Source organism: Centruroides vittatus, unplaced genomic scaffold (assembly GCF_030686945.1).
Source record: "Centruroides vittatus isolate TY-2023 unplaced genomic scaffold, ASM3068694v2 contig_1079, whole genome shotgun sequence".
NCBI classification, from domain to species: Eukaryota; Metazoa; Arthropoda; class Arachnida; order Scorpiones; family Buthidae; genus Centruroides; species Centruroides vittatus.
The window spans coordinates 121,778-144,930 of record NW_027120694.1 but is presented as its reverse complement, the minus strand read 5'-3'; the positions used below and the strand labels follow the sequence as shown (position 1 = coordinate 144,930).

The window sequence follows — 23,153 nt, the reverse complement described above, 5'->3', positions numbered from 1 at the left end:
ACTAATAAAGGATGAAATATATTATTTTTGTAGTAATATATATTAATAATAATAAACTCATTATGTAATTGCCGGACATACCTGTACCTTTCATATGTTGCTAATAACCACATGTCATCAGCAGACATTTAAATAGAGAAGTTATTTTCTCCCTAAAATTCGACCTAATTAAAATTTTAACTGTTTATTCATCATTTTAATAAATTTTGAACTTTTGCCTTAATTTGTACTATTCTCTTCCAAAATGGCTACTAAAATCCAACGAAAAGAACAATTTTCTCGAGATGGCGACAGAAGCCAACGTGCACGTTGGCTTCTGTCGCCATCTTGTTTTGGCTCTTACTTTGTTACTTTGACAGTCATTATAAAATTCGTCACGGATAAAAGAAAGTGTTTAACTTGTAATAGAGCTGCAAATGAAGCTAGAGTGTTTAGAAAACAAATAACAAATATGACATTAAAAAGTGAATAAATATGACCTAATTTATAAAATGTTACGCGATTCCATTTTACTAGCCTATAAAGCAACGTAAGGCTGTTTTTAAAGGCCTTAAGTTGCTTATAATCAATCGGTGAATATTTCTCGAAAATAAAACACACTCCCAACCAAAATCTAACGTAATACACAGAAAACAGAATATACATATTTCGTTTTCGACAATTAAATATAATAAATACAAAATTCATTTATTAATATCATAAATTAAATGTTAACCAATTACCATTCATTTTTACTTTAATTACGTGAACTCTTATTGGTTGATTTCATACACTGTCTTATAAATCTCCGTTGCGGATATGCGCGTATCACCCAACCATATACCACAATACATCAGTTTTCGTTTTTTAATTTTTCATATATAAAGGGACAATTTACTTTCATAGCGGTTTCATAAACACTTCCGGTGCCAATCCGAAACATTTCATTTTTACTTAAATGGCATTCCAAACGTGAATCGCGTAACTTTCATTCAATATGTATTTGTTTTCAGAGGTAGGTGGACGAAAATATTGTTTCCACTTAGTATAAGGAATGGCATAACCAGCATTTTCGGATAGAACGTTTATATCACAATTCAAAGCTGATAGATTTCTAAAAGAACGGATATTACAGTAGTCCTTTACAGTTTCCGTAAAAAGTTTCAGGCCTATAGATCCCCAAACATTCTTCCTGTAACTTTTCTCGACATTCTGTAAACATTTGTAGAGGAAGTTATGCCCTTGATCGAATCGAAAAATTGCATTATTTACGGTCGATTTATCTTGAATTATCGCAAAATTATTTATATTGTAGAGAGGTTTTAGGACTACCACATCCAAATCCAGATATATTCCTCCGAATTTCCAAATTAATACTATTCGTAACGCATTGCTGATATCGTTTGTTCTAAATTTACTCGTAGCCCACTGATTGTTTCTAAACCATGTTTTCAAAGGGGTTCCTTCGAAGGTATCATTTAAATCGATTCGATTTACTTTAATATTTGGATATATTTTCGTTAAACCGTAAGCATCGTCGGCATCCTTTAAAATCATCAATTTAATTGATGATTGACTGTGATGAATGGCGGCCGATTCGATGGAACACGCTTGACGAAGATTTAAAAAATTTCCCGCAGTTTCCACGAAAAATACATCGTCGGTTGCTTTAAATAACGCATGTATTTTCCACTCTAAAAAAACTAAAACATATTTTATATAAAAATTATATTAATTCAGCTTATTATTATTATTATATTTTAAATATGAATTTTACTAACTTGAAAGTGTCCAGTAGATGAGACCAGCGATGCCGATTAAGGCAAAGAAACGAAAGTATCTATTTAAGTTTTTCATCATATTCTACTTAAAAACTGTTAAAATTTAAAAATATATATAAAAAATAAATATATAAAATGTAAATATATTTAAATTGAATTTTTTATTATTTGAAAAAAATTATCGGATTTTAAAAAGAGGTATTAAGTGATGTCAACTGTTGACTGTAATTAACAGGTGAGGGTGCAGGTGCTGATATAGCTTAGAATGCTTTTAATTATATCTGTAAAAATATTTTTCCGCTTTTATTCCGTTTTTAATTTTTAATTCGGCTTGATCTTTTTAAACAAAGTTTGAAGAGGTCAAGCCGGTAATTTTGTTTTAAAGTAACCCAGTGGTGTCCTTCGTTACTCTGAAGCGACACAATGTCAAACTTTACGAATCGCATTCAAACATATTATCGATATTGGTCACAAATTGGTCAACTATCTATCACGAATTTCCCTCATTAAATTCGTCGAATCTTCTAGTTAATGGCCAGTAATCGGTTAACACTTACAAAATTATTACGCTATTCTGGCTTCCGATCGAGAAACTTTACGGTTATTAATGCTGAAAAAAGTATTTAATTAATCTTGTTTCCCCCTTTAAATTCGGTATTTTACCTGATTTTGGGTTGCCGTTTTCTGCGATGTTTCGAACAATTACGTAATTTATATGGCTTACTTCGGACACATCAATCTTGCTTAAGCGCCACGTTGCAATTAGAGCCAATTTATGCTAACGCAGTTTAATGGAGAGATTAAATCGCTACGTACTCTCATATAAGTCCAGATAGAAAATTTTAACTGATTATAGCTGTGGTTTTGTTCAATGATGTTTGGCACGTCGCGCGCATTAGAACAAATGTCTGCCACGTCGCTCGCATTAGAACAAATGTCTGCCATGTCGCCAGTAACCTGTCAAGCTGTGATGCTGTTTAAGATGACGATGATGGCCTCCAAGTCATCGGATACTTGTTAAATTCGTTAATTTGTTGGTGACTTTTACTTATATACAAGGCAGACGCATAATGTGAAGATAGATGAACAGATATTGAAGAGCAATCATGGATATCAGGTAGTGTCGTTTAACTCTTTTCTTATGGTCACCAAGCCCATGATGGGTTAGGCCAGGCCCACAATCGGTGATAAGGGATGGGTCCCGACATATCCCATTCTTGGAGTTTTATGAATTTATGTCCCGTTCGGGTTCGGATTCGATTCCGGGTCCCCAGAGCGGTAAGCTGCTACCTTAACGGCTTCACCATCCGGCCGTCGGCGGTATGTTTTCTATTTTTTAAGTGTAAATTATAAAAAATTACTTAAATATTTCTGAAGCATATTGAATAGCGTAAATAATGAGAAAACAAAAAGTTTCAGAATCGTCGTGTAACGGAGAAAATAAATAAGATACTGGACTCCTCTGAATGTTGCTTATACCAGTGTGTTTATAACGGAACCCCAAGAGACCGAACAACTCTTCCGTAGTAGACAGGTTTTTGCTTTGTACAGATTACCTACTATAGGTATACCTTGATTACAAAGCATGTATAATATGCCAGATGTGCATTTTATCTGCAGACATTTCGACTTGATTTTAATAACTTTTCCGTTAATGACAGGTTTTCGCTATATACAGTTTCCGTTATAGACCTGTTTGACTGTATAATATTTTGGATGAATTAATGAAAAACGTGTTGCTGGAAGAAAGTAAGAGTAAGCCAAACGTCAGTTAACTAGTTAAACCGCCTTGTCAAAGATAACAACGTGTAGTTATTCTAGAACCAAAATTCTATTGTACTTCTCTCCAAGTGACTTGTGTAAGATTTGCCGACTTTCAAGGGGGTTACAATTAATCCCGCGTCAGAATGAATCCGTGTATGTAGGCGGTTGCGAAGGAGTCAAATGAAAACAAGTTTTTACATGCGAAAAACCATTTATTTGGACGAATTCATGTTTACATCGAGTAGACTATTCCAAACCTCGGCGATCTTCGGAAGATCATCTTCCGAAACGTGAGAGTTCGGTTGGTTGATCGTAATCCAGTCCCGGGCGGACGAGAAGGGCCGTTGGGCGATGAAGGCGATCGGAGACACCCAGAGATGTCTCGAGCGATGGGGACGAGCGGAGATACACTGAGATGTTCCGGGCGATGGCACTATACACACCGTCGGCTTAATCCATAGAAGACAATTCTTAATTCGGAAGAGACTCTCTCTTCGACCTTGAAGTCTTAGTTTTTATACGTTTTTCTCGTGTACTATCCATCTTTCGGATTGGTCCCTCGTCCCTTTGCTCGCTTCCCGATTGGTCTCCCATTTGTTTTCAAGCGCAAAACGAGACCATGTCGGGTCGCGGGAGAGGTCCGATTCGAAGTGTCTATTTGACACCCTTTGTCGACTATGCTCGGAGATTGTTGATAGAACCACAACACCTGCAATCATAATTTAATCCGTTGTTTATGATTAATGTCATTTTGGAATTCTAACGATCACGCGATATTTTTCTATCTCTCCAATTTTTCCCCTTCTCTGAAATTGTTTTTCTAAGTTGAAATTTTTTCTTTGGGTACTTGTGTCAGACTTATACCTCTTTATGAGCGCGTGTGTCAGAGTTCTACCTTTGGATTGAACATTAACAGGTCGTTTGACACGCGTTGGCGTCGTCCCGAGACTTGTTGTTTACATTTTTCGTCACGTTATTTTTATCAAATGTTTCTCTTTCTCTCTCTCTCTCATATAATTTATAGTTATTTTTTCCACAACAGAATTCTGCATTTTTGCGATTTCGGATCTCGTCTGGGTCCTGACACTTGTGACTTCATGTGCACTGATCTCAATGCAAGTTAGGAGCGCTATTGCAGGAATGATTCCAGGGAGATCTACCTGTAAGGTTTACAGGTATGTTTTTTGGCGATTAAAACGTAATACATTACATTTAATTGTGATTGTTAGTTAATTATTGATTGGAAATAAATCATCCATTGCTTTAGTAAACACGTTTCTCTTAGTAACAAACACAAATAGTATACTTTTGCTAACTTTTTTTGCCCACCAGTGGTCAATCGGTTCCGTTCTCTGAACACTTGGAGTTTGGTCGTAGGTTCGCGCTTCGCTAGGACGGGCTGACCGCTTGAAGTTTTCCGAGTTTTCTCTACGTCTGTAATATTTGTATAGGAGCCAGTTACACTTAATGGTCGAGTTACACACAACAGTGACGTACCAGCACAGTGCAGTAAGCATCGATAAATATCACACATAGCCAATCAGAGTTTCATCTACGACACGTGATCTGTATTCTGTCAATCATGCAAGTGTTCTAGATATTTATCGATATTACTGCACCAAACTGTTATTGTGCCGGCACGTCACTGTTGTGTGTAACTGGATCCTAAAAAGATCTCCCGGAAAGTATTCCCCTTAGGCAGATCGCCCAAGTATAGCGTTGCCGTAACTTAACTAAACAAGCTGACGTCTATAACCCTTTGTTTAACATTAGTCATTTGTTTCGTATAGTACGAATTCGCGTAACACCGCACTTTTTCGGAACATAACTACCGTGTTATGTAGTAAAAGTTATATTTTAATTATTAATTACATATTTAAATGGAAGCCATAATTCAGTGTAGACCGTAGTACATAAAAACTTGTATAATTATGTTACAATGCATTTACGTGTTGTGCATGTGCTTCACATGTAAGAACATAATTAACAACTTCAATATCATAAATTTTTGAAGTCCATTATAACCTGACCAATTTTGATAATACTGTATATATAACAAAATCGGTAGAATCATGTCGGCACCCGATATAAATTAGGTTCGGCACAACACCGCCGAACGGTTGACGACCCCTGCTGTAGATAATTGATTTTCTCTTCTAATCAGTGCGCACTCAAAATTTAATCTTGGGGAGCCGAGTTAAACAGATTAAAAAAAAAGTTTTTAATGCGAATTCAATAAAATGCTCACCTCGTGATCATAAGAAATTTTATAAAATCATAAAATTCCCAACTCGCTGATTCATAAGGATTCTATTAGTGTGTTAAACTGAATTTTAATTATAATAATAAAAATTACATATCAAATTTAATAATCAAACTTCGGCCCATTAGTGGTCAATTGGATAAATTCAGTAAATATTGATAGTTGGTCACCTCTGGTCGCTTGACCAATACTCTGGCCACGTGGAGTTTTCCAAATTTTCGTCACGTCTATACACGGGTTTTCAAATACAGGAGTACTTCATACTTCGAACGTTCCAGAGTTCGAACTGCATGCGCAGTAAAAGGTGCGCTCGCTGCATTTATTGGGTGCCAAAAGTCGTCTCTCGCTGTGGCTATAAAATAATTTCCTATTTTGTGCTCTTATGCTTTCTTAGTGCTATTTTCGTGTTTGTTTAGTATCATAGATACGGTATTACACAAATAAATTTCTTATCTGCTTATGAATTCAAGTAAACAATACTTTTTTGCATCGATATTCTTAATGTTGGTACACAAAACCATGCAACAATTACAACTTTTACACATTTTCGTTAGAAAAAAATCGTTTTATCGAAAAATTAGAATACTTATTTAAAGTATATTAAAAATTTTGTATGTGCGGGACACGTTGTATGTGCAGAATGCAGGACACGGGTTCAGAGATGCCCCACCTGCAGGGGATGGATGAGGGACAACAGGAATTTCCTACTGGATCAGGTGGCGGAGATGCTGGCGCTCCCTTGTAAATTTAGAGACAATGGTTGTCAAGAGATTTTGGCTCTCAGGGATAGACGAAAGCATGAGAGACGGTGCGCTTTTCGAACTTGCGCCTGTCCGTCGCTCAGCTCAGGCTGCCATTGGGAGGGAACCCATCACCAGGTTATCCCTCACGTAGTAGACAAGCACCCCCGAGTGATCCATTTGAACAATCATACCGTTTACATGGCATTACTCGGTCTGGACTTGCCTCAACGTTTGGCTTGGACTACCAGAACGACTTGCTACCGACATCATTTTATAATCCAAATCATCAAAACCGAAACGGAGAGTGATTTTTACCTACTTCATCTCCTCGTCCGATTTGTAGGACATCGGGATGAAGCAACTCATTTCAAGGGACGGATAGAGGTGAATGGAAGAGGAAAGACATCGATTTGGGAGTCTATTCCCAGAGGCGTCGCAGGAGACATTAACCAAATCACAAGAAACGGGGATTATATGACTATCCGCGCACCCACAGTTAAACAGCTTTTAGTGAATCGCATCTTGTCGATGGCAGTATTTATACGTTTAACACAGACGGAAAGGAACAGTTTGACTATGAATCAGGAGGAAGAAGATATTTAATGATACAGATCGGTCCATTATAAAACAAAAACAAAAGGAAGGAAAAAGGTTTCCTATGAGGAAATGATTATGATCATAATCCTTGAAATATATATGTCTATATCGGTAATCATAATTCCCTCAAGTTTATTTTGACTGTCTCTTTCTGTATTTTACCCAGACCGAATGGCGACGGGACCAATCCAGATCCACGGTTCAATCGGAGAAGGAGACGGCCCCGATAATTGGGATGATGAGTGGGAGCCGTTTGTTCCTACTTCGTCATCCCATGAATCGGTGAAAAGAGAAGTAGATACAGAAGCGGTCCGATATGTGATCGAAAGAACCCGCAAAACATTGAACTCTCCGAGAGCTGAAATTCTTGTCCTACCGGAAGGAGTCATGTTAACTGAGGAACTTCAAAAGGATTTGGATATGGTAAACTCACTCGTCCAAGTTAAAGCGGACGAGAGGGGCGCCACGATACAGGAAGAAAAGAGCACAAAAGAAAGAGACACTTCGACGGATCTAACCGAAGAAATTACACAGAAATCTCCATTATCCGAATCTCAAGGTCAAGGTCGGAGAGTGGCATTTTACCTGGCTTGCCTAGAGCGAACGGGTGCGATAGGATCTACTGATGTAGGAGGAAGAGGAAGAACACTAGAGCGATGTAATTCCAACGTCACCAATCCACAAGGAGGTAGATCAGTAAGAGGAGCGTCCGTTTCAAATACTTCCAATTTTAGAGGAAGAGGAAGAGGACGGAGAGCTTCCGCTTTAAATACCACTAACGTTGGAGGAAGAGGAAGAGGGCATGGACAACCGATCTTAGACTCCCAGTAGAAAGGAAAGAAAAACAAAGGAAAAAAAAGGGAGAGGAAAAAACCTCCTATTGTATACACTGTTTCTATAGAAAAAAAAACATTTAAGATAATCCAATAAATAAATATATACTACGTATATGTATATACAATATATGTTTTGTTTTAAGAAAATATATTCTTAAGATATAATTGTTATTACTATTGAAAAATTTAATAAAGCCAAATACAGTAAGATGATATTATGTCACCTGTTTTAGAAAAAGCATTTGTCAAAAACAGAATTTATGTTGTTGACATTTTATTTCGATAAACGCGATTGTTAAGACATAAATACGACGTTATTCTGTCATATTAATTATTGTACCTACCTCGTTTTTGTTATCCGTGTGATTATACCTTGAAAAAGTGTTAAGTGTCATAAGCTTTATGTGTATCCCAAGCACTGAAGAACGTTATTCTGGGTTCGACCGGAAACACCTGATATTCATGATTGTAACGCGAAACCAATCTCGCGCGCGCAAAGTAAACTTCGTCTCCTTGTCGCGTATTGCACGGTGTGTAATAACCGATTTAAAGAAAAATGTTTTTTTTGCGCGCGGTCGTACCTATGGAAAAATGTTGCATTCCATTGTGTAGCAACACTTTCAAAAACGCCGGAGCCCTGTGAAGCCCGAGCGATACTCGAGCTCTTGTGTTAAAAATATCATAAAAAATGTCAAATCAAGGGATCAAGCTTTGATTCTGACGCTCGTAGAAATTGGAAGGAAACTTTAAATCGGGAAATATTAAAATTATTAATCGAGAGAAAAATGTCTTTTTTTTAACCTTAAAAGGAGATGCAGCGCTGATATTATGTATCAGACTTATAAGAATCCGAAATAATTGAATACGAGCGGGGGTTTCAAGTTGCGATTAAATTTCCTTGATCAGAATAAAACACAGTGTCGAATTTAAACCTTTAATAGCTCGAAATGGTCGGTCATCTGCCTAGATACAGGAAACCGACCAATCAGGAGCTGGAGATCCAGGGAAGAGAGATCTTATAAAAACCTGGATCTCAAGAGCAAAGCAGACTTGTCTCTGCCTCCCCTTGTGAAGACTTCTCCCAGCTTCTGTCCGCGTCAACTACTGTTCAGACTTGTTTCTGCCTCCCCTTGTGAAGACTTCTCCCAGAATTCTAGACTTCTTCCAGCTTCGAACAGAAGGTTAATATCTGGACTTTCTCCTGCTGTTACCAACCTGTTCCGGACATCGGGCTTCTTTCATTTCGTCCAAGGACTTCCGACCATCCTAGAAACTCCAACCGACCGCCCCGGGGCCAACGCTTCACCGTCCAGCAGTACCATCGGAACAAGACACACTAGACTGTAAGATATAGTGTAAATAAACGGGTTTGTTTGTCACTGCAGCTATTTGCCTCACTTTCCTTCACCTCACATACGATAAGTCCTGACATTTGGAAATCACGAATTCGGCAACCTCACATAAGAAAACGCGAGAACACTGGAAGAATGCCGCCGCCTGACTATGGTCTGTTTTATGGTTAAAGGCTTTGGTTGACCCTCGCTTTTCCAGGATGACGCGAGAAGTCGTTTAGCGTATGGGGGTAGTGTTTGTGGACGCAAAGAGAGACTGACACAGACGCCGAATTGACAAAAGTTAACGCGTTTATTTAGGTAAACACGTGCTTACAATTGATGAGGTACGCAGTCTGGTTGAAGTATGTCACACAATATGGAAGGGGGTCGTCTCCGAGAGTAAGAATCCCAACTGGAGAAGGTTCGTATCCGTCGAGTTGCACAACTGGAGAAGGTTCGTCTCTGGTGCTTCCGATATGATCCCGGTTTGGAGGACACACTACCGAGGTTGAGGCCGTAGTATTCAATGCGAAAACGTGTACGTCGGACGTTCAGCGCCGCTTTCCTGTAAGCGTAGAAATTTGACAATGGCGTTTGGAACGTCAGTAGAATGATGCTCTCCATTGTCAAACTTTTACGCTTACAGGAAGACTGCGCTGAACGTCCGACGTACTCGTTTTCGCGTTGAAAACTTCGGTTTCAACCTCTCTACTATTCGACTCCCAATCTTCTCGTGTCCTTGGGATTTCGGGCTTTTATGTCATTTTCACCCGGAATCCCGCTTTTTGGTTGGTCCGAATGGTTATCCCCTGTAACTCTATTGGTCCCTGCCCTGTTGCGAGGGATGCGATTCGGGCCGAGCGGTGGCCAAACACCCTCGTCCGGGCCGCTTCCCTCCGAAGTCGGGTCATGTCCTTCCCCGAGTGACGGTCCCTTAATTAAATTTTGGTCTAATGTGTTTTTCTGACTCGGAGGTGGCGCAGCTGAGTCCAATCGGTCCCAGCCTCCGCCCCCTCTGAAGGGGCGTCTGCAAATTCCCGCTTTGAACACTGTGTAAGATAACCGTCGAATTCTCCCCTTCGGTGGATCTCTCTCACTTCCACGATCTACGACCGGAGACGTGTCAATTTGGTCCGGGAATGCGACAATTAAATCGTATCACACCCCATTCCTCTGTAGTCTCGGCCTGTATACGAAATAAGTTACCGATTTATAAGCTTTAGCTCGACAGTTTCCCGTTGGAAGGGCGAGATTCCGGCCTCACATATACAAAGTAATATATAATATGTAATCCTTCTAAAACGGAGCTTTTTTTTATTTTCTTTTGTAATTAATTTAGTTCAACGGATAAATCCCTCATCACCTGTTGCTTGCGCTTGTAAGTTTTCAGATGCAAAATAGCTGTACTAACTTTGATGTTTGCACGACAACTGATGATATAATCTGTTTCATTGCCGAACACTAAATTAAGTTATGTTTGAGTTTTATATTTTAAAGTCATTTTATATTCGACACTAAACGACTTGCTCACTCGTTCAGAGATACTGTACTGTACGTCACCTCCACTCGCGCAGTGACGCCGTAATCTCCCTCAATATCGTCAGTGTTGCCACTACAATCTATGGTTTAATCGAAGAAACCAAATATATATAAATTAAATAATTTCTATATTCTCTGTACAGCAGATCTAAATGTTGTGTTATAACTTTTTAATATGCGAGACATTTATATCCAAAATTTAAATAATGATGATAAAAGTTTAAAACGATTATGGGTAATTTCTCTGTTTAATATACGGTAAGCATTCAGTGTGTGGCGCCATCTGTTATGAGAGTTTATTAAAGAATAATTAATTGTTAATTGTTAATTGAAATGAGCAATTTATAATATTATACAAAAAATAATAGATCATATAAAATTTTCTACTAATTTATGTTCTAGATCCCTATTAAAGTTTTCTTAGTCGGTACAATAGATCTCCGAATCTCTGGGAGGAGGGAACTATATTGGAAATTGTAAAAGTTGTTTGAAAATGTTTAGTTAGATTTAGGGTGTTTTAAATACCGTATTTACCCTTATATAAGACGAGGATTTTATTTATTTTTCATCGCTTCAAAAACCTAGGTCGTCCTAGAATTGTATTAATAAATCTAATTTTCTTTAGTTTGATCTTTGAAGTCACACCTCGTCCTAACATGCGAGTAAATACGACATTTGCAAAGTGAAAAGCTCAAAATTTTCTAGAAAATAGTTGAAGAAATTAATACCAATGTCTAAAAAACGAAGATGAAAAAACTTGGTCCGGAGATCTGGACTGGAACCAAGTATTTTTAAAATAATATACGACTTCGAGCCCCAGCGCCAGAGAAAAAATGAAAGCTGCAACTGCTTCTGTTTCAGAAAAAATGAAAGCTTCATTTGACTCTGGTCCCATCCAAAACGCCGACTTTGGCCGAGTAGATAAAACCACTGGACACTGGTAGTTAGTCGTGGGTTCTCGCCTGGCCTCCAGTTGGCCTTGTGGAGTTTTCCTGGTTTCCTTCACGTTAGTAACACCTAAATAGGGACCAGTTTCGGCGCCTCCCGGGAGGCATTCTCCCTGGGCAGATCGCCCATGTGTCGCATTACCGTAATCGAATAAAACCAAACGAAACCTAATACAGCAAAAAATAAAACCTTCAACTAACTTCGGCTCGGACAAAAAATAAATAAATAAATAAATAAAAGTGAAAGCTCGACTAGCTCAGTCTTCAATCCCCTGACAGTAGTTATGATTTTCTTATGTGTCTCTATAAATGATCATCAATCGCTCAGACAGCAAGAATGAAAAATAAGGAGCAATGTCCCAAGAAGAAATATCCAGACTCGCCCCTCTAACCTACAGCAGAAGCAGTTAAAGTATCATCCTACAGAGAGGTTTCGAAGTCGAATGTCACGTGATAAAACACACGTTTTGCTCCGTCCCATTCGCCATTTTTGTGGTAGTTTTCGCTCGCTTAGCTCGACACGTATTTGTTGTTCGACGCCTTTTTTTAGTTAAACGTTCAAAAATACTGCTGTTCTGTTATCATGGATAAAGTTAAAAAAGATTCTTTTCTTGCGGGCTATTCTAGCAATCTAATAGGACGAGATATAGCTCTATATGAAGAGAAAATTTCGTTATGTGGAGGCGATCCATACGAAGCCAGTTTATCAGACTTCGTCGTTGATCAAGAGTTGTGGCCGAAAGTAGAATTTGGTGACATTATAAACTATTTGGTTTTGACAACAAATTTCTACACCCTGTCACAAATGAAAGCGTATAAATCTTTAGAGGCCCATAACTATTTAACAAGTGGCTGGGTTTCTCCTGATATCAAAGTAAAAGTCATGAATAACAACGAAGTAATATTGCTTGGAAAGGTATGTTTTCTTTTGTTTGTTTAAACTCGTGTTTTTACGTATTTCTTAACTAAGAATTTTTGTCTGAAAGTAAAAAAGTCTTATTAAAAACAGCTGTGGCAATTTTTTTAATTCAAATTGTTCAGTACCTTTATTTTCTAGTTGAAATGAGTATATAATAAGCCTACTTGTTTTTAGTTTTAACATGTAATGTTTATAAGTTTGCACTAGCTAAAATCTGAAATTACATTAGTTCATTTATAAATGCACTATACCTAACTAAATTAATATAAGCAAATCAGTAAACTCTTTTAGGTTTTAAAATATAAATTAGTGTTTATTAATGTTAAAATTAAATGTTAATATAAATGTTCTAATGCTAGCACATTTCTTGACACAATTTTCTTAAATTCTTGAGAATGCTTTTTTCACATAATGTCTATTTTTTCAGGTTAGTCATTCTCAAAGCTTGAGAGTTCCACCTTTAAAAGTGTGGATTCTTGGCAAATCTTCTGGAGAAATTGTAACAGCTCACTGCAATTGCATGGCAGGTTGCTCTTCAGCATGTTCACATGTTGGTGCTGTACTTTTTGCTTTAGAAGTGGGTGTTAGAATCCGGGAGTCAAAAACATCCACCGACAGAGCAAATGAGTGGTTGCCTCCACATTCAAGAGTTCTTGCTCCTCGACCATTAAAAGAAATAGATTTTAGTTCGTCAATCTCAAAGTATAACTGCATGACTAGTTTAAATATTAACCAAAGGTCATTCAAAAAGAGAAACATGAAGGTAACACCTATGAATGACAGTGAGCTGGATTCATTTTTGTCAGATGTGGCAAAATGTAATCCACAAGCTTGCATTTTGGCTGTTACACCAAGATTTTCAGATCATTTTGTTCCAAGTCAGGATATACCTTTTCCTTTAATGTTTGGAAATCTTTTTAATCCATCACTTGTTGATCTGGAGTGGCCTGAGCTGGAAGAATACTGTTGCAAACTATTTCAAGAGTTGCAACTTACAGAAGACCAGGTAAAAAACATATGTGACATGACAACAAAACAATACAAACAGAAACTTTGGTTTCAGTATCGAGCTGGACGCATAACTGCATCTATTATGAAAGCAGCATGTCACACAAGTTTAACAAATCCAGCAAAGTCATTGATTAAAAAAATTTGTTACCCATTTGAACATCGATTCAAAAGCCCCTCTGTAAGATGGGGATGTGAACACGAAAGCCATGCACGATCAAAATACGAAGAAAAACATGCTAAATTACATCATAATTTCATTATTAAAGAAACAGGATTTCATGTGTTACCAGATCATCCATTTATTGGTGCCACACCTGATGGTCTTGTAGAATGCAACTGTTGTGGCCAAGGAGTGGTTGAAGTAAAATGTCCTTGGTGTCAGCGACAACAAAATATTGATGAAAACACGCCTAATTTTTTAGTTAAGGAGAATGGTATTTTCACAATTAACAAAAACAGTAATTATTACTATCAAATGCAAACACAAATATTTGTATGTAATGTCGAATATTGTGACTTTGTAGTTTGGACAGAAAAAAGTTTGCATATTGAGAGGATTTATAGAGACTTTACATTGTGGAATACTATCATTGAAAAAGCAAGAAATTTTTTCAAATTCTGTATATTACCGGAACTGACAACACGTTGGTATTCAAAACAATAGATTGAAATTGTAAATAAAAACATTTATTAAAACATTACACAGTGTAAACTTGATTTTATTCAAATGGCACAACACTATTACATAAATTTATTAAAGAACAACTGACATGTACAATCTTTTCTATTGACGTGACATTGTCATGTCCTTTTAGTGTCACATGCTCAATTGGCAATGTTGATTCTAAAATTTTAAAATTATTTTTAATGCGACCGATTACTCGCTCTACATGGATTCTCAAATGAGATAGCTTTCTGCTTTCTGCTACTTCCAATGCAGAAAGTTGTTGTTTACCTCTGGTAAATGCAGGAACTGCTAGCTGTGCTCCAGTAATTCCAACACTATCTGTAATGTTGAAACCTCTGTCTGCTAGCACTAAATCCCCAGGCAGTAAATATTTAAGCAATCCCGAATGTTCGGTTAGGTGTTTGTCACTAACCCTTCCTCCCCAAGGTTCTGATATAAAAGACACAGAACCTTGAGGAGTAACACCTATTAAAAACTTTATTGTGTTATGGTGCTTATACTGGGACCATGTCAAATAGCGAGCATCTAACGATGAAGGCCGTTCAACAAAAAGCTCAAAACAGTCTATTATTACTGCAATCTTACTGCCAATAGTTTTTTTAAATTCTTTGGGCATAGTTTTTTGCAGCACATCTCTTTCAGGCCAAACAATCAATCTGCTTAACCTGATGTATAAAATGTGCAGCCACTTGTCAAAGATTCGGCATATTGTTGCCTTTGAAATATTAAATCTGTAAGCCAAATCTTCCAAACTTAAATTTAAGCGAATTCTCATCAAACATACTATCATCTCTTGAAAAGGAGTTAATTTTCTGGAATTTGGATGATCAATTTGTTTACAACAAAGGTTCAGCACCAATGATAGCAATTTAAAATTGCTGAGTCCAGTAAAAAAACGAATCTTGTTGTCATCACCCTCAAAAAACTCTTCATTAAGAACATATGTTTTTTTTAATAATGAAACTTCAGTTTTCAAGTTTGCACACTCAAGTTGCAAGCTTTCTATATCTTTAACTTTAAATTCGGTCTGGCAAGTGACAGTGTGGGGATCGCAAAAACGCGTAAAAATGGTGAATAATTATAAAGTTCCGAAGTCGGAAGGTTTCGAGTCGAATCGTGTCAGGAACATGTGTTGGTGATGTAAACTAGACACGAAAGAAACTCTCCCAAACTTATCCTAAAACAAACGCGACATGATAATGAACGACCGAGGGGATGTCAACCGAGAGAGAGGGAGCTTTGTCCAGGTGCTCGTGTACGAGTGTCGGAAACGGGAAACAGAGGGGGTAAATGGCCACCGAGGCATCTGGCGGACCGCGTGAGGTCAGAAACGTCAAAGAGAGGGCCATAACGGCCGGAATATACGAGCACGAACTTCAAAGACTCCGTCAACACCTCTCGGAACTTTCCCGACCCAGATCGGTCTCCAGTTTCGCATAGAAACAAAAAAAAAAATGACTAATCGGGGTAAGGGAGAGGAAGAATAGAACCAATCAAAAGGGTGAAATTCAGAGGGGGAAACTCCTATAAAACTCCCGAGTCGCAAGGTCAGGGTGGACCCTCCTTCCGTCGTTCTTAGAGGAAGTGCAGCAGTTCTCCTCTGAACCAGTGTTACCTCACAGACGCCAGAACCTACGTCCGCCAGCTGGTGACACCCGTCCAAACCACATGTCCAGTGCAATAGACAGTTCGTCATCCCAAACCCGGGCACGCGTCTTCGGAAGACGGACCGCATCCGACTACCGACTACCGACTACCGACTACCGACAACCGGAGATCTCTATCACCACAAGAGTCGATCTAGATCGCAATTTGTACCATTACTATGTAAGATAACTTAGTAGTTAGAATAAACGGTTTTGTGTAAGACACTTGTCATCTTTGTCTCCTACCGCCACCACCCACATACGTTTTCGACCCTAGGTTTTCCTGACGCGCGATTAACTGTTTTCCCCTGGATATCGGCGGCCTTACAACAGTTTCAAGTAAAGATGTAGTTTGTACCCATGCATTAGATTTTAAAGGCTCTGCTTCTTCCATTTCTGCAGTTGTTGAGATCTCTGAGTCTTTAACAGTAGAAGGATGGGTGCAACTTCAGCTTCTAAGGCAGCTCGTTGTATCTTGCGATTACGTGCTCTTTCATAACGCTCCTGATTTGCAGTTAAGTTGTGGCTGCTCTCATACCCCATGTGTAATGTTGGCACCCAGTCTGGTGATGACTCATCATACAATGAAGAAGGTTTTCTTTTCGGGTGAAAAAAAACTTTTTAAATAATATATTATGACAATTTAATATTAAATTAAACACAGTGTATTAATAATAATAATGTTATTAATTTCACATATTAAAAAAACTTATCATAATGGTATGTTATATATAAATAATAAATAAGAATTTGTCAGGAACAAGTTGAACATTACTATGTAATAATTATTTGTTACTAATGTAAAAATGCAAAGTAAAAAGTAGCATCTTAAAGAAATGTTAATGTTGCTCACCAAAATAACCTAACTTAGCTACTTGTAAATGAACAATGGAAATTATTAGTTTATATCTTAAAAATACAGTCAAACCTGTTTTTATGCACTCTTTTTATGTGCGATTTTTATTTGTGCGATTTTTTTAATGCGAATTTTTAATTTGTGCGGTATAGTTGGCGACTAGTCTCGTGCGATTCGTCATGTCTTACGTTGACTTATTATAGCTAAATAAACTTATTATAGCATAAATGCACTTATTATAGTAATATTATTGCATGAATATGCGAAAAATGAAATAATTTACTTTTTAAGTCAACAAAACACCACCTGGACAAAAATATGTAAAACAGACGATAGACCAGACGATGCAGTCAAGTGCTGACATCTGTTGTCAATAAATTCTATTTCGTACGGTTTTGAGTTATTTTCTATGTGAGACTTTTTTTATGCGGTCCCTGTTGACCGCATAAAAAAATTATTTTTTTAATTGTGTTGCGAAAACTATTATTTACAGCCATTCGTTGAAGTTTCGTGAGATTTTTTTTAATGCGTTTTTTTTAATGCGGTCCTATCCCACGACATGGAAATTATTAGTTTATATCTTAAAAATACACTTATTTATGTAAATTAGACTGGAGGAAAATTGGCTCAAAATGCACTTCTAATTCTTCATCTGCTAAGTGATTATCTTTGTTTAACACTTTAATGTTAACTCTACTGCATATTTATTATAAGCAGACACTATGATACTCATGCAAAAGTTTATTTAATTTATTGATAACTAGTAATTTGATTTATTGCTTACCTGTAATGAAATGTTTCTGACAAACTCTTGTATTGATATTCACTTTATCTGTATTGAAATTTTTCCGGTTAATTCTCGAGAGCCATGCAGTTTGCCTTCGTCGTGAAAGCTCCTCAGTTTGGGATCCTTGATGACAAATAATGCCGGGAATTTTAAAAAATGATGTTCCTTTGTTCTTGAGTGAACTAGCATTACACCCAATTACACAACAAATCACCATAGTGATATTCGCGACGAAAAAAAAAACACAAAAACTCCAGTTAAAGCGCACGTGAACACACACAAAACGTAAACAAGTCACAAACAGTCACAAAGATGGCGCTGGACAATTGCGCATGCTCATGACGTCACTCGTGATGTCGACATGAAACCTCTCTATTAAAGGACTCGTGATCGAATCAGGGTGAACAACTATGGGACATTTTTCGGGAGTGGTCCGTTTCGGATATATTGGGCACCCGTCCACACTTCTCGACCGCCCCATTGTGGACCTGACCACGTTACGCATGGAAGAAAAGGTTCTGTTGCTGCCCACAGGGAAAAAGTTAAAAAAAAAACAAATAGTGGAGGTTCCATTAAAGAATCAAAATTTATTAGAAAACTCGAAATTCATATAGATCTCGAATAACTCTAAAATAACCCTAAGGATATTTATACTTTACAGTTAGCAGTGGCCCTCCCCAGAGGAGGAGCAAAGGTACCCTGGAACCCCGAAAAAGTAAAAAGAAAACAAACTAGTAAATTCTCCAAAAACTTTTTTCTTAGATAAAATTTATTTTTCATTTATATTATATCTAAACAAAGAGTTATGTTCCAGACGTTCACTTGTTTAGTTAAGTTACGGCAACGCTACACTTGGGCGATCTGCCTAAGGGGAATGCTTTCCGGGAAATCTTTTTAGGATCGAGTTACACACAACAGTGACGTGCCGGCACTATGACAGTTTGGTGCAGTAATATCGATAAATATCAGACATAGCCAATCAGAGTTTCATCTAGGACACTTGTATGATTGACAGAATACAGATCACGTGTCGTAGATAAAACTCTGATTTACTATGTGTGATATTTATCGACGCTTACTGCACTGTGCCGGTACGTCACTGTTGTGTGTAACTCGACCCTTAAGGGTAACTGGCTCCTATTCAGATATTACAGACGTAGGAGAAAACTCGGAAAACTTCAAGCGGGTCAGCCCGTCCTGGCGAGAGCACGAACCACGACCAAACTCCAAGTGTTCAAGAAACGGAACCGATTGACCACTGGTGGGCACGGGAAAGTTAGCAAAAGTATACTATTTGTGTTTGTTACTAAGAGAAATAGTGTTTACTAAAGCAATGGATGATTTATTTCCAATCAATAATTAACTAACAATCACAATTAAATGTAATGTATTACGCTTTAATCTGCAAAAAACATACCTGTAAACCTTACAGATAGATATCCCTGGAATCATTCCTGCAATCAGCGCCGCCTAACTTGCATTGAGATCAGTGCACATGAAGTCACAAGTGTGAGGACCCAGACGAGGTCCGAAATCGCAAAAATGCAGAATTCTGTTGTGGAAAAAATAACGATAAATTATATATGAGAGAGAGAGAGAGAGAGAAAGGAGAAAAAAAAACACTTGATCAAAATAACGTGACGAAAAATGTAAACAACGAGTCTCGGGACGACACCAACGCGTGTTAAACGACCTGTTAATGTTCAATTCAAAGGTAGAACTCTGACACACGCGCTCATAAAGAGGTATAAGTTTGACACAAGTACTCAAAGAAAAAATTTCAACTTAAAAAAACAATTTCAGAAAAGGGGAAAAATTGGAGAGAGAAAAATATCGCGTGATCGTTAGAATTCCAAAATGACATCAATTATAAACAACGGATTAAATTATGAGTGCAGGTGTTGTGGTTCTATCAACAATCTCCGAGCATAGTCGACAAAGGGTGTCAAATAGAGACCTCGAACCGACCTCTCCCGCGACCCGACATGGTCTCGTTTTGCACTTGAAAACAAAGGAGAGACCAATCGGGAAGCGAGAAAAGGGACGAGGGACCAATCCGAAAGGTGGATAGTACACGAGAAAAACGTATAAAAACTGGGACTTCAAGGTCGAAGAGAGAGCTTCCGATTAAGAATGTCTCCTATGGATTAAGCCGACGGTGTGTATAGTGCCATCGCCCGGAACATCTCAGTGTATCTCCGCTCGTCCCCATCGCTCGAGACATCTCTGGGTATCTCCGATCGCCCCCATCGCCCAACGGCCCTTCTCGTCCGCCCGGGACTGGATTACGATCAACCAACCGAACTCTCACGTTTCGGAAGATCGCCGAGGTTTGGAATAGTCTACTCGATGAAAGCATGAATTCGTCCAAATAAACGGTTTTTCGCATGTAAACACTTGTTTTCATTTGCCTCCTTCGCAACCGCCCACATACACGGTTTCCCTTAGTCTCGTTCTGACGCAAGATTAATGGCAAAACCCTTTTTAAAGTCGGCAAATCTTACACAAGTCACTTGGGAGAAGTACAATAGAATTTTGGTTTTAGAATAACTACACGTTGCTATCTTTGATAAGGCGGTTTAACTAGTTAACTGACGTTTGGCTTACTCTTACTTTCTTCCAGCAACACGTTTTTCATTAATTCATCCAAAATATTATACAGTCAAACAGGTCTATAACGGAAACTGTATATAGCGAAAACCTGTCATTAACGGAAAAGTTCTTAAAATCAAGTCGAAATGTCTGCAGATAAAATGCACATCGGGCATATTATACATGCTTTGTAAACAAGGTATACCTATAGTAGGTAATCTGTACAAAGCAAAAACCTGTCTACTACGGAAGAGTTGTTCGGTCCCTTGGGGTTCCGTTATAAACAGACTGGTATAAGCAACATTCAGAGGAGTCCAGCATCTTATTTATTTTCTCCGTGACACGACGATTCTGAAACTTTTTGTTTTTTCATTATTTATGCTATTCAAGATGCTTCAGAAATATTTAAGTAATTTTTTATAATTTACACTTAAAAAACAGAAAACATACCGCCGACGGTCGGATGGTGAAGCCGTTAAGGTAGCAGCTTACCGCTCTGGGGACCCGGAATCGAATCCGAACGAGGACATAAATTCATAAAACTCCAAGAATGGGATATGTCGGGACACATCCCTTATCACCGATTGTGGGCCTGGCCTAACCCATCATGGGCTTGGTGACCATAAGGAAAGAGTTAAACGACACTACCTGATATCCATGATTGCTTTTCAATATCTGTTCATCTATCTTCACATTATGCGTCTGCCTTGTATATAAGTAAAAGTCACCAACAAATTAAAGAATTTAACAAGTATCCGATGACTTGGAGGCCATCATCGTCATCTTCAACAGCATCACAGCTTGACAAGTTACTGGCGACGTGGCAGACATTTGTTCTAATGCGCACGACGTGGCAAACATCATTGAACAAAACCACAGCTGTGATTCAACTTGATCACTTGATTCTATCTGGACCTATATGAGAGTATGTAGCGATTTAATCTCTCCATTAAACTGCGTTCGCATAAATTGGCTCTAATTGGAACGTGGCGCTTAAGCAAGATTGATGTGTCCGAAGTGAGCCATATAAATTACGTAATTGTTCGAAACATCGCGGAAAACGGCAGCCCAAAATCAGGTAAAATACCGAATTTAAAGGGGGGAACTAGATTAATTAAATACTTCTTTCAGCATTAACGGCCGTAAAGTTTCTCGATCGGAAGCTAGAATAGCGTAATAATTTTGAAAGTGTTAACCGATTACTGGCCATTAATTAGAAGGTTCGACGAATTTAATGAGGGGGACTCGTGATAGATAGTTGACCAATATCGATAATATGTTTGAATGCGATTCGTACAGTTTGACATTGTGTCGCTTCAGAGTAACGAAGGACACCACTGGGTTACTTTAAAACAAAATAACTTCTTTAAACCTTGTTTAAAGAGGTCAAGCCGAATAAAAAATTAAAAATGGAATAAAGTGCATTCTGAGCGTAGGCTATATCAGCACCTGCATCCTCACCTGTTAATTACAGTCAACAGTTCACATCACTTAATATCTCTTTTTAAAATCCGATAAATTTTTTTGAAATAATAAATAATTCAATTTAAATATATTTACATTTTATATATTTATTTTTTATATATATTTTGAAATTTTAACAGTTTTTAAGTAGAATATGATGAAAAACTTAAATATATACTTTCGTTTCTTTGCCTAATCGGCATCGCTGGTCTCATCTACTGGAGACTTTCAAGTTAGTAAAATTCATATTTAAAATATAATAATAATAATAAGCTGAATTAATATAATTTTTATATAAAATATTTGTTTTAGTTTTTTTAGAGTGGAAAATACATGCGTTATTTAAAGCAACCGACGATGTATTTTTCGTGGAAACTGCGGGAAATTTTTTAAATCTTCGTCAAGCGTGTTCCATCGAATCGGCCGCCATTCATCACAGTCAATCATTAATTAAAGTGATGATTTTAAAGGATGCCGACGATGCTTACGGTTTAACGAAAATATATCCAAATATTAAAGTAAATCGAATCGATTTAAATGATACCTTCGAAGGAACCCCTTTGAAAACATGGTTTAGAAGCAATCCGTTGGCTACGAGTAAATTTAAAACACACGATATGAGCGATGCGTTACGAACAGTATTAATTTGGAAATTCGGAGGAATATATCTGGATTTGGATGTGGTAGTCCTAAAACCTCTCTACAATATAAATAATTTCGTGATAATTCAAGATAAATCGACCGTAAATGCTGCAAATTTTCGATTCGATCAAGGGCATAACTTTCTCTACAAATGTTTACAGAATGTCGAGAAAAGTTACAGGAAGAATGTTTGGGGATCTATAGGACCAGAAACTTTTTACGAAAACTGTAAAGGACTACTGTAATATCCGTTCTTTTAGAAATCTATCAGCTTTGAATTGTGATATAAACGTTCTATCCGAAAATGCTGGTTATGCCATTCCTTATACTAAGTGGAAACAATATTTTCGTCCACCTACCTCTGAAAACAAATACATATTGAATGAAAGTTACGCGATTCACGTTTGGAATGCCAAAAGTAAAGATGAAATGTTTCCGATTGGCACCGGAAGTGTTTATGAAACCGCTATGAAAGAAAATTGTCCCTTTATATATGAAAAATTAAAAAACGAAAACTGATGTATTGTGGTATATGGTTGGGTGATACGCGCATATCCGCAACGGAGATTTATAAGTCCGTGTATGAAATTAACCAATAAGAGTTCACGTAATTAAAGTAAAAATAAATGGTAATTGGTTAACATTTAATTTATGATATTAATAAATGAATTTTGTATTTATTATATTTAATTGTCGAAAATGAAATATGTATATTATGTTTTCTGTGTATTACGTTAGATCTTGGTTGGGAGTGTGTTTTATTTT

The 23,153-nt window shown here is 37.5% G+C and overlaps 3 protein-coding genes across 3 annotated transcripts; 2 read left to right on the top strand and 1 right to left on the bottom strand.

Moving 5' to 3' along the window:
- Positions 1-933: 933 nt before the first annotated feature.
- On the bottom strand, positions 934-1,839 carry LOC136974722 (lactosylceramide 4-alpha-galactosyltransferase-like). Its single transcript, XM_067269668.1, has 2 exons — positions 1,761-1,839; positions 934-1,682 (listed from the first exon to the last, which is right to left on the bottom strand). The coding sequence occupies exons 1-2, from the start codon at positions 1,837-1,839 to the stop codon at positions 934-936; spliced, it is 828 nt and encodes a 275-aa protein (XP_067125769.1).
- A 4,631-nt stretch (positions 1,840-6,470) lies between these two features.
- LOC136974712 (E3 ubiquitin-protein ligase Siah1-like) lies at positions 6,471-7,133 on the top strand. The gene has a single exon (XM_067269656.1). It carries the CDS (start codon positions 6,471-6,473, stop codon positions 7,131-7,133), a length of 663 nt encoding a protein of 220 aa, XP_067125757.1.
- Positions 7,134-12,526: 5,393 nt separating this feature from the next.
- LOC136974378 (uncharacterized) lies at positions 12,527-14,631 on the top strand. The gene is made up of 2 exons (XM_067269236.1): positions 12,527-12,699; positions 13,130-14,631. The coding sequence occupies exons 1-2, from the start codon at positions 12,589-12,591 to the stop codon at positions 14,375-14,377; spliced, it is 1,359 nt and encodes a 452-aa protein (XP_067125337.1). The 5' UTR covers positions 12,527-12,588; the 3' UTR covers positions 14,378-14,631.
- The last annotated feature ends 8,522 nt before the right edge of the window (positions 14,632-23,153 follow it).

Excerpts from the sequence above, each read along its gene's own strand:
- LOC136974722 (XM_067269668.1), bottom strand. The coding sequence starts at position 1,839 with ATGATGAAAAACTTAAATAGATACTTTCGTTTCTTTGCCTTAATCGGC. Across the intron at positions 1,683-1,760 it reads CATCTACTGGACACTTTCAA|TTTTTTTAGAGTGGAAAATA; the intron begins GTTAGTAAAATT and ends AATATGTTTTAG.
- LOC136974712 (XM_067269656.1), top strand. The coding sequence starts at position 6,471 with ATGAGGGACAACAGGAATTTCCTACTGGATCAGGTGGCGGAGATGCTG.
- LOC136974378 (XM_067269236.1), top strand. The coding sequence starts at position 12,589 with ATGAAAGCGTATAAATCTTTAGAGGCCCATAACTATTTAACAAGTGGC. Across the intron at positions 12,700-13,129 it reads AAGTAATATTGCTTGGAAAG|GTTAGTCATTCTCAAAGCTT; the intron begins GTATGTTTTCTT and ends CTATTTTTTCAG.